The sequence below is a fragment of the Mesocricetus auratus genome, unplaced genomic scaffold, assembly GCF_017639785.1.
Source record: "Mesocricetus auratus isolate SY011 unplaced genomic scaffold, BCM_Maur_2.0 Super-Scaffold_100014, whole genome shotgun sequence".
NCBI lineage: Eukaryota > Metazoa > Chordata > Mammalia > Rodentia > Cricetidae > Mesocricetus > Mesocricetus auratus.
Window position 1 is genome coordinate 17,064,796 of NW_024429197.1, and position 11,841 is coordinate 17,076,636.

The following is an 11,841-nucleotide window of genomic DNA, read 5'->3' on the forward strand; positions in this document are numbered from 1 at the left end:
CAGTGTTAGTTTTTAATCTCTTAAGCCCCCTGTCCCTGAATGTGTACCTTTAGATTCCTTTCCCTTTTAACTTACAGTTTTTTCCTGCCTAGATGCCGTTTGTCTCTGCACAGTAAAATCCTCATCTTTTAGGGCCCAGTCCAGTAAACAGCTCCTACAGCTGCCCTCCTACCCCGCCAGCATTACCTGTCAAACACACCACAAGACGTGTTTGTGATTGCATCCTCTGGGGTGATGGAGGGACTCTGCCTCTGAGATCACAGGGCCAAATGGAAAACAAATCCCTCTTAGACTGAAAAGAAGGCCATCATCTATCATTCTTCAAGGCAGAACAGACTTTATTAGTTTTCTTTGGTTATCTCTGGTAGGGTTTGGGAAGGGTTCTCTGGCGCCCCCTGGTGATCTTGTTTTTTGGCAGCCTCTGCAGCAGCTTTTAAGTCCCTTTTTTGTTTCTTCAGTTTTTGTACCTCTTGGAAAACCTGGTGGTTGAAAGGAAGTAGGAAAAGACTTTGCAATTTTTTGTTTTGTTTTTCGAGTTAGGGTTTATCTGTATTGTTTTGGAGCCTGTCCTGGAACTCACTCTGTAGACCAGGCTGGTCTCGAACTCACAGAGATCTGCCTGCCTCTGCCTCCCCAGTGCTGGGATTAAAGGTGTGCTCCACCAACACTCGGCAACTTTGTAATTTTTTTTGCAAAACCTCAGGTTTGGCACAGGTCTGTGAGAACTATCTCAATGGAATCCCATTCTTTCTCCATGTGCTGGTGACCTGGGCCAGTTCTAAGCCATGGTCAGAAACAGACAACTTCTTCTTTCTACTCTGCACCTCAGTTCAGGGAGCCTGACCAAAGCAACAGACCATATTGATTCATACCCGAATGCACAGAGCTTTCTTGGCCAGGAAGCGGCGGTGGACCTTTTGGAAATGCAGAGGGGGTAAGGTATACTCCACCCCCAGCTCCTTACACGTCTTTTCAAAGACATCATAGTTGGTCTGACGAAGGAATCTGAGCATCTTATTCCTCCGGTCGATGCTCATCAGCAGATGGCGTTTGTGGGCTTTGTCCTACAGAAGAATCTGGATTATTATTTGTTGTTTTGAGATAAGGTCTCATACTGTAGCCCAGGCTGGCCTCAAACACATGGCAATTTTCCTGCCTCAGCTTCCTGCTTGCTGGATGACAGGCCTAAGCCATCATACTTATTACTCTTACTTTTAGTATTCTATAAGTATTATCATTGTTTACCATTAATGATGTACGGTCATTTCATTGAATCATCCCAACAATCTTATGCAAACATGATTACAGCTCAGCAGGAGGCACTGTCAATGTTTACAGTTTGAGCTTCCTTGACTTTCAATAGCTCTTCAGACTGTGGCCTCCGAGGTCAAGTCTTCAGTCTGGGTCTACTGACTGGTCTGAGTCCAAATCTCACATTCTCCCCTGTACCACCCACCCACCCAGCTTCTCCAGCACAAAGTGGGTTGTCAGTTTGAGTAGTGAGAAACAGGACCTTATCCTCTGTTCCAGGTCCTACTCTGTGAGGGGCCTCTGTGACGGAGCTGGGATTCTACACCTCAAATGAACAAAACTGGGATTTCTAAAAAGCATGCTCAACCAGCTCCTGGGAGTACTCAAGGCTAGACCAGTCTGTGTTCATAATTGCATAGCTGAGTGTGACAGCACATACCCTCAGGCAGCTGACGTGAAAGGATGGAGAATTCAAAGTCAGCCTGGACAGCACAGGGACCAAAACTAATGGCAATTTCCTACTTCTGGCAGCTCTGTGCTGCTCAGCTGAGCAATGAATGGTTAGGAATGGGGCCCTTGGCAATACTGCCTCATTTCAAGTATCAGGCATCATTTCTAGCAGTGTCTCGAGGAATAATGTCACCCTATGTCCAGTGCTCCACTGGAAGATTCAAAAGAAACAGTCTCAAGGTTTACGAGAGATGATGCTAAGAGTGGAGAGAAGTGCTATGCACCATACCATACAATTCTTGTAATACTTGCAATTCTGCGGCAGGAGTCCTACTTTACAGATGTGAGAACATAGGCTCAGAACAATAAGCTTCCCAAAGTCACAGTGACTTTAAGTAGAAGTGACAGAGCTAGGATTTGAACAAGTCAATCTGACTATTCATACATTCAACAAGTATTTATTAAGCACCCACTATTTGTCCAATGTGACTGTAGTCTACAGTTTGTTTTCTTGACCACTGATGACTCTCAGCAGTGCCCTGTAAGGAAGGGAGTGTCTTCCTTCCTACTGGAGTTGAGGTGTCAGTCATGGCTGCTTAGGATCCAGAGCCCTTTATCCCATGCCCCTCCCCCAGGCTACTGTGGTTTAGCTGTGAGTGCAGCCCGGGTTTACCTTTCGATGTTTCTGCATATGTTCTTCGTAATTGCGGATCCTGACGGTCAAGGCAACAACTGAAACCACAAACCACAGAGGATGAGAGCTGGGCACAGAGGAAGGAAGGGCCCAGGCCCACCCCTGTTTTGGGAACCAAAGGAGTAACAATCACCAGTGCTTTTGCATAGCTCTTTCTAAATCCCAAAGCACTCTGAATTACAAGATCTCAAAAGACTGGATTATCTTTCTACTGGAAAAGATAGAAGAAAAGCAAGCTCAAGAAAAGGAAATGACACGCCGGGCGTTGGTGGCGCACGCCTTTAATCCCAGCACTCGGGAGGCAGAGGCAGGCGGATCTCTGTGAGTTCGAGGCCAGCCTGGTCTACAGAGCCAGTTCCAGGACAGCCTCCAAAGCCACAGAGAAACCCTGTCTCGAAAAACCAACAACAACAACAACAACAACAAAAAAACCCAAAAAAACCTTAGCTGGGTGTTGGTGGCGCACGCCTTTAATCCCAGCACTCGGGAGGCAGAGGCAGGCGGATCTCTGTGAGTTTGAGGCCAGCCTGGTCTACAGAGAGAGTTCCAGGACAGTCAGGAAAAAAAGTCTCTCAACTGTAAGCTTCTATGGCATTTCAACACACACTTCTCTGTTTTCCTTGTTTATTGAACATGCTAGGCTCTCTAGTGAGCTCCTCAGGGCTTTTGTGCTTGCCGCCTTCCTTCTTCAGCCTGAACTCTTTCCTCTCACAGGAGGGAGAAAGGCGGGGCCACTCTCTCCCCTTTCAGGCCTTTGCTCAAATATCACCCTCCTATTGACGTCTTCTGGAACCCTTAAAAAATTGTACCTTGTCCCTCATCTCCTCTTTTGAACATTCTGTCCCCATCCCTTCTAGAACTGAACCTCGATGCTGGAAAAAAATTTTGTCTGTTCTGTTCAAAACTGCAGCCCCAGATGATGTTGTTGGTCCAGGTCTGCAATCCTAGCACTTGGAGGCTGCAGCAGGAGGATAACTATGAATTTGAGGTCACCCTGAGTTTAGGAAATTCTAGTTCAGTCTGGATTATAGAGGGAGACCCTGGCTGGAGATAAACCAACAGGGCCTGAGAGATGGCTCAGTTAAGAGCACTCAGTACTCTTTCAGAGGACCCAGGTTCAATTCCCAGCACCTACATGGCAACTCACAACTGTCTGTAACACCAGTTCTGGGAAAACTGATATCCTTTTCTGGCCCCCTTGAGCACCACGCACATATCTGGCTGAAATATATATATATATATTTTCACACACACACACACACACGTGAAATGCTCATACACATAAACTAAATAATTCTAAAAAAAGAAAAAACATTCAAATAAAGCAAATGAAAACCAAAAACCACGCCAGGCAGTGGTGGCTCACACCTTTAATCCCAGCACTTGGGAGGCAGAGGCAGGCAAATCTCTGTGAGTTCGAGGCCAGCCTGGTCTATAGAGCAAGTTCCAGGACAGCCTCCAAAACAATACAGAGAAACCCTGTCTCGAAAAACCAAAAAAAAAAAAAAAAAAAGGAAATGACGTAATTTGCAAAGGTCATTATCCGTCATAGCAAACAGTATTGTCTACGTGGTGGGTAGTGGGAGAAGGTGGTTGACATGTGTCTCACCATGAAGCTCAGTCTGACCTTACACTTGCTGTGCAGCCCAGAATGAATTTGTACTCCCTCTGCCTCTGCCTACTTTACCTGGAATTATGTGTGTGCCACTCTGACTGGCTAGTAAACAGCACTCTCAACGGCAAGATTTTAGTCCTATTTTTGACACTGTGATATAGTTTTCATGTACAAACCTCATGCCCCAGAACTATGCAATTCAGTTACAAAAATAATGGAAGCACAGGCAGGAGGATGTCTGTGAGCTGTTGACATCACAAGTTTCAGGCCAGTTGAGGCTACATAGTAAGACAATGTCTAAAACAGTAATTTTCAACCTGTGGATCTCAATCCCTCTAGGGGACACCTATCAGATATTCTGTATATCAAATAGCCTGCATACCAGATATTTACATTAGGATCACATCAGTAGCAAAATTAGTTATAAAGTAACAACCACAACAACAAGAACTATAATAAAGAGTTGCAACATTAGGAAAGTGGAGAACTACTGGTCTAAAAGGAAAGAGACCTAAAACGAACAATAAAACCAAAAACCCATCAATGTTTTAACCAAGCACACGATTTTGAGTTGAGTTGGGCTTCGTTCATAGCTACCTAGGACACATGCAGCCTGCAGGCCACAGTTTGAACGTACTTGCAAGAGCATTAAACTCAGAAATTAACTCTAGCTAGCATCGAGGTCAATGATTCACTGTTGTACTAGAGGTCCTAGCCAATGCATTAAGATTCTAAAACTGTCTAGAGGACCCAGAAGGTGGCTGAGTGGATAAAGGTGGCTGTGGCACAAACCCAACATCCCTGGAACCCACGGTGGAACAAGGAATGGATTTCTGAATATTGTCCTCTGATCTTCACACAAGTTCCTTGTGTGGCACACAGGTACTCACATATCACATACTCACACATACAATAATAATAAACAATAAACTTAAAATCTACTCTTTTTTGTGCTTTTTGGTTTTTCGAGAAAGGGTTTTCATTTTTTAGAACTAAAGTTTCTCACTTATAGGACTAAAGAGATGGCACAGGGCTAAGGACAGCTGCTATTCCAGAGGACCCAAGTTAGGGTTCCAGCACATGGTGGCTCACAACCGTCTGTAACTCCAGTTCCAAGGGATCTGCAGTCCTTTTCTGAACTCCAGTGACATGAGGCATGCACATAGTGCACACATACACGCAGGCAAAACATCCATACACATTAACAAAATAATGGGGCATGAAGAGGGAGGCGGTAATAAAAGCTGCAATGCAGGCCAATGGCAGTGGAGGGGGGACATGCAGGCACTACACAGGGTCACCAATTCACCCCACTGCTGCTCCTTGGTTCAAAGCAAGAGGCAGGCTTTCACTCACATCTAACGAGGGCTATTGCCAATTCCAGCTGGAAAGTAAAACAGGAGTGTGGAAATGTTCCATGCCAATAGGTCTATCAGCAGTCCACAGATGTGATGCTCACTGTTACTAGCCTAATTTTTTGTTTCCAGGGTGTGTTTATACTCACTACATTCTCAGAGTCTTACCACAAAGTTAGGACACAGTCTTCTGCCCTGTCCCCAGCTAGCTCCATCTTCAGAGTAGGAAGTGTTAAGTTAGCATCCAAGCACACCTGGCCCTGCCCCCTTGGGACCTGGCAGAGTCACCCATGACAAGCCCCACCTACTCCTGCTCTCTTCTTTCTGCTGTTTCTCTGAGGAGGCGGGTCACTGTCTCTGTGTCTCTCTCTGTCTCTTCTCCCTTCATTCCCCTCCCTTTCCCAATAAACCCCCTTCCTATGTAAATTCTGCCTGATGGCATGTTTGCCCCCCTCCATGGGATCTGAGGTCCCACCTCTGTGCTGCATATCATAACAGGAAGTAGGGACCCTAAAGAAGATGGGTGACCTGTGTGACGTCACACAGTGAAATGGGCAGGACATAGCATTCAGTGGGTTTGGGATTTGGAGTGCATCATGTCTCTCCCCTTCCCAAGCCACATCAAGAACCCTAGACCAGGTACCAGCTGGCAGACTCCTCTGTACCCCCACTTCCAAGGGCCCCTGGACCAACTTCGAGCCTCCAAGGTTCTGGAATCCTCAGGATTTTCCGCAATCTTGCTCATCAATTGTTCTTGCTTGACTTTTAACTTCTCTTTCTGTTGAAGACAGAAATTGGAGAAATCTGTGTGGTTTATGATCCTCCAAGGACTAACCTTCCTGACTGGAAGGCTGTAGTTATGGCTGCTAGGTCCAGAAAAACTGGGGCCAAAGTTTACTGTATTCACCATGGCCTTGGCCAATCACATGGCTACTTACATCCTCATGAGCCCAAGGCAAAAACAGAGACACGAGAAATAATTTGTTGGTTTAATGTCCTTAAATCTTGCTTATTCTGTGGTGGTTTGAATAAGAATGGCCCCATAGGCTCATATATTTAGGGGAGTGGTGCTACTTGAGAAGGATTAGGTGTGGCCTTTTTGGAGTAAGTGTGCCACCGGAGGTGGGCTTTAGACTTTCAAAAACCAATCTAGTCCCAGTATCTCTCTGCCTATGGATTAGGAAGTAGTTAGTTCTCAGCTACTGCTCTCCATGCTCGATGCCATGCTTCCTTCAATGACAACAATGGACTAAACCTCTGAAACTGTAAGCCAGCCCCAGATTAAATGATTTCTTTCCTAAGAGTTGCCTTGGTCACGGTGTCTCTTCACAGCAAGAACAAAAACAAAACAGTGACTAAGAAGACAGCTTTACTCTGCACCTACTATTTATCAGACGTCAGAGGCACAATGGAGGACCAAAACTCCCTCTTACTTTGGATAGAGCTCGACAGTGGGAGAAATGTTTTAACTGGGGAAGTCTGGGGTGTAGGGATGGAAGGAGTTTCCAGGAAGAAGACTGAGGGAGGCCAAGACAGGGTGACACAGGTACTCACCTGGTTGGCCATCTCCAAAGACAAGATTCTTTTCACAACGTCATCAACCCTGGGGAAGAAGCAGAGCAATGAGACAAGCACCGGGAAAGGGAAGAAAGGCTTTTTTCTTTAAAAATGTATGTACTTCTACGTGTGCAGCTGCCTGTGGAGGCCAGAAGAGGATGTGTGATCCCTGGAGCTCTGAATTAAAAGTGATTTTGAGCTGTTGGGTATGGTTGCTGGGAACAAAACTACTGTCTTCTGGATGAGCAGCAACACTCCGGACTACTGAGTCATCTAGCTAGTCCAACTGCTAGCCATTTCAAGTAGTTGACAGTAGTTTAAAAAGAAGATAGGGCCAGGCGTTGGTGGCGCACGCCTTTAATCCCAGCACTTGGGAGGCAGAGGCAGGCAGATTTCTGTGAGTTGGAGGCCAGCCTGGTCTACAGAGTGAGTTCCAGGACAGCCTCCAAAGCAATACAGAGAAACCCTGTCTCGAAAAACCAAAAACCAAACCAAAACAAAACAAAAAGAATAGGGCTGGAGAGATGGCTCAGAGGTTAAGAGCACTGGCTGCTCTCCCAGAGGTCCTGAGTTCAATTCACAGCAACCACATGGTAGTTCACAACCATCAATAATGAGATCTAGTGCCCTCTTCTGGTATGCAGGCAGAACACTGTATACATAATAAATAAAAATAAAACAAAAAAGGAAAGAAAGAATGGCAGAGTGAGACCTTATCTTAAAAGGTGGTGCCCCTGAAGAGATATCTCAGAGGTTAAGAGCACCTGTTGCTCTTACAGAGGACCCCAGTTCAGTTCCCAGCCTCCATTTGGTGGCTTTTTTTTTTTTCCCAGACAGGGTTTCTCTATGTAGCTTTGGAGCCTATCCTGGAACTCGCTCTATAGACCAGGCTGGCCTCGAACTCACAGAGATCCGTCTGCCTCTGCCTCCCAAGTGCTGGAATTAAAGGTGTGTGCCACCAACGACCACATTTGGTGGCTTATAATTATACGTAACTCCAGTTCCAGAGGATCAATGCTCTCTTGTGACTGTTGTATGCACTAGGCATATATGTGGTACAAAAACATATGTATGGGTAAAACATGCACATGAATAAATTTAAAAACCCTGAAACCAAGAACGAGGCTGGTCAGATGTATAGGTGCTGTATAACCCTGACACTGGAACCACAAACCTTAAAGGAGAACTGACTCCATAGGGGCTGCCCTCTGATTTCCACATGTTGGATAGCTTGGCAGATATCCTCCCCTTTCCAAAACACACAGACACACACACACACACACACACACACACACACACACACGATAAAAACTTAAAGGAGAGACTAGAAAGATGGTTCAGTGGTTAAGAGCACTTGATCTTGTAAAGGGCCAGTTTGTTTCCCAGCACCACACCAGCTGGCTCACAACCTCCTATGATTCCCACACCAGGAAATCCAATGCTGCCTCTGGTCCCTGTGGACACTCAGACACACTCACACAACTCCAGGAAATCCAATGCTGCCTCTGGTCCCCGTGGACACTCAGACATACTCACACACACTCAGACAACCCCAGGAAATCCAATGCTGCCCCTGGTTCCTGTGGACACTCACACATACAGGCACATATACACATGCTGGCACACACATACACATAAATAAAAATAAATTGTTTAGAAGGTTTAAAAAGTAAGAACAAATGACAGTTACTTCTACAAGAACTGCAGCTCTCCAGAAGTGGGTAGCCATTTCTTAGGGATTCAAAGGTAACAAGGCTCTGGTTTGTTGGGTTGAAGACAGCACCAAATAATTGGGGCTATTGGCTTGAGTGTGGTGGCAAAGGGAGGATTTCCACCTCAGCTGGACACAACCAGACTGCAGAGTAGGCAAGACTAGGGCCAGCCCAGCTCCCACTGGACGGGGGTGAGGAGTCTGGGCTTCGGCGTCTGTCAGCTCGGGATCCATGTTCTAGCTGTCTCTTAGATGTATAACACAGGGCGTGTATATGTGTAACTCTATACAATCAGGACACAATTTCATCTCTCACAGGGCTTTTGTGAGGTCAAGGGAAGAGAGACTTCTACCAAGACCACTAGAGTGTGTTAGTTCTTTGGCATCTGTTGGTACCAGGGAGAGAAGGGCATCTGAGCTCCATGAGGACCAGCTGCCCACCTGAGTCCATCATACCTGGGGTCCTTCAGTGCCCACCACACCCAGGGCTCCACACAATCAAGCTTCAAGCACAACAGCCCAAGGCGTTAAGTCACCGTTTCGCACTCCCTGCCCATCCTCCCAGGACACCTGTGTCCCTCGAGTAGGTTTCTTCCCGCTTACTTCTCCATGCTGGGGATGATACTCTTGTACTCTCTGATGAATGCGGAAGGGGGTGGCTCATCATCTTGGTTGTGCTGGACTGTCAAATACAGGAATGGGATGGGAAACAGAGTCAACTCTCATCCTCCCAGGCTCCATTTGCCTTACACATTCCCCCATCTGTGAGAAATGCCTACGGTCTCAACACGGCAAAGGACTTATCTAAGGCCAGTTTCCCTTCTGCAAGCCTTGTGGGCACCTGCTTTCATATCTCACGTTGCAAACAGACGACCTTTCCCAAGACATGGACTGTGCCTGCACTTCTCACAAACCCACTTGGTTCTACAGTTATCAGATTTCACACAGGGACAGGTGGACACTAGCAGCGATAAATACTATTACACCTTATAATTTACTGAGTACGGGGCTAGGGGTGTTTCTCATGTTATCATGATTGAATCCTAATATAATGTGTTCCAATGGGTCCTTTGACACTCATGTCAGCACTTGCCTCAAATGACATTTGTTCGTTAGAGGGCCCTAAGGCATACCAAATTGGGATGAGAAACTACACTCTTCAAGTCAGAATGGCAGATAAAAAGCGTCACATAAACTCTAGGAAGGTCTGGTGTTAAGAACTCCTTCTTTTTCACTAATATTCCACTCGAAAGCTCCTACTCCTGACTCCTCGTGAACCCCACGAAGACTTCTGGCTTTGGGCTCTATATAACGTGGATGTGGTGGGTCTTCTGGCCCGCTCCTGGTCCACCCTAGGCTTTCCAGGTGGTGTCTCTTCTGCATCAAGTCTCAGCCCAAGTCCTCCTACCTGGTTTCCGAATGGCGTAAGCACGGGCGGCCTGCAGGAGACCTGTGCAGGACAGAAAGAGCAGAGACTCATCTCCTTCCGCTGCCCAGCATGACCCTTCCGTCACGGGCTGCGTGCATCTGCACCTAACTAGCGCCCTATTTCCCGCTCTCCCACTTCGTCATTCCTTTCCTAGCCACCATTCTTTGTCTCTCCTCCTGCCACTGCCTTTCTCCTGTCTTCGGATGCCTAGGATCCTCCAGCTTCGCCCAGCCCCCCTGCCCCCCGCTCCGCGGCTCACTCGGAGGCTGCAGGCCGCAGCGTGCTGAGGGCAGACTGGCGCTTCCTCCGCTCCGCAACGCAGACACTGGGGATTGTGCCACTGCCTGGGCACGAAGGGAGCTCAGAGCGCGCCACGCAGCCCGCAGCATGACGACTCCTGACCCCGCGGGCCCGCACCGCCACTGACCCCTCTGTGGCGGAGCCGGGTTACATGGGCGCAGCCATGACAGTTCAGGCTCGACCAATCGAGGCTAGCGATCAACGAACGCGGCCGAGGGCTGAGCGAATGGATCGGTCCGAGCTCCGAGTAACAGGGGAGGAGCTGGTGCGTTTGGCGGGTGCATGGCCTGTCTCTGCGGCTACTGGTGTACCGGTGTACCGCTCTGTGTAAATTCTAAAATGTCGCTTAATGACCTTGCACGAGTCTTAATCACTTCCTACGTTCTTGACCTTAGGTCAGTGGTTCTCATCCTATGATTTGCAACCCATGGGGGGGGGTGTCGAACGACCATTTCTCAGGGGTCGTATTTTTACATTATATTTATTTACATTACGGTTCATAACAGTAGCAAAATTACAATGAAAATAATTTTGGGGGGAGGGCACGGGAGGAGGGGAGGGAAAGGGAGAGGGACCTGGAACTGACTTGAGAAGCAACCTTGTTTCTTTTCTAAATTTAAACTGGAAAATAAAAAAAAAATAATTTTATGGTTAGGGTCGCCACACATGAGGGTCACAACGTTAGTGGGGTTGAGAATCACTGCCATCGTCTCTAGTTGTTCTTTTTTTTGGGGGGCTTTTGTGGGACTGGCCACACCGTCCCCAGAGGTTAATATTCTTTCTTGTCTCCCCACCCCCGAGTCAGGGGCCCGTAAGAGCCCCCAGATTCCAGTCTTCTTTAGGCGGCTTTGTAGCGTAGGGACTAAGGATGGAGATTTGGAAGGGTGCTGAGCCGTAAGATCCTGTGGGCAAAGTCTACCTTTCTGGGCCACAGTGTTCTCAAACATCAGATGGGGATGGTAATGTATCTTTTAGGTTGTTCAGCCTATGAACTGAGGCCATTGCAAACAATACATGATTAAATCATCAGCATTCAGTATTCAGTTAGCTGTGATGATAGCAAAACAAGGGATGTGAGGGCAAATATAAAGGAAAAGTAGGGGGTGTGGGAGAAACGGGCCAAGGACGGAACACCCTGGCCCTGATTGACCCAAAACCCGAGACGGGGCCAGAGGGAAGTAGACACAGACATAGGCAAGGCTTTTCTGAAAAGGACTGTAATAGCACAGGACATAATCTCAAGAATTGGTGAGAATGTGTTTACATGAAATTAAAACGACTTTGGGCAACTGGAGTTGTAGTTTGATTAGTAGAGTCTCTGCCTAGAATGCACAGTCCTGGGTTGGATCCCAGCAGTACATACAAATTGGGCATAGTTGGCATGTGCCTGTAAACCCAGCACTTTGGATTGAAGGCAAGAGGGTTACAAGTTGTTCAAGGTCATCTTTGGTTGCATAGCAGGTTGAGGCCAGCCTGGGC

General features: G+C 47.2%; 1 protein-coding gene across 1 annotated transcript; it reads right to left on the reverse strand.

Moving 5' to 3' along the window:
* Positions 1 to 320: 320 nt before the first annotated feature.
* Mrps15 (mitochondrial ribosomal protein S15) lies at positions 321 to 10,540 on the reverse strand. The gene is made up of 8 exons (XM_005084372.4): positions 10,322 to 10,540; positions 10,042 to 10,083; positions 9,237 to 9,315; positions 6,920 to 6,968; positions 6,059 to 6,143; positions 2,375 to 2,433; positions 873 to 1,064; positions 321 to 479 (listed from the first exon to the last, which is right to left on the reverse strand). Exons 1-8 carry the CDS (start codon positions 10,449 to 10,451, stop codon positions 342 to 344), a joined length of 774 nt encoding a protein of 257 aa, XP_005084429.1. The 5' UTR covers positions 10,452 to 10,540; the 3' UTR covers positions 321 to 341.
* Positions 10,541 to 11,841: the final 1,301 nt, after the last annotated feature.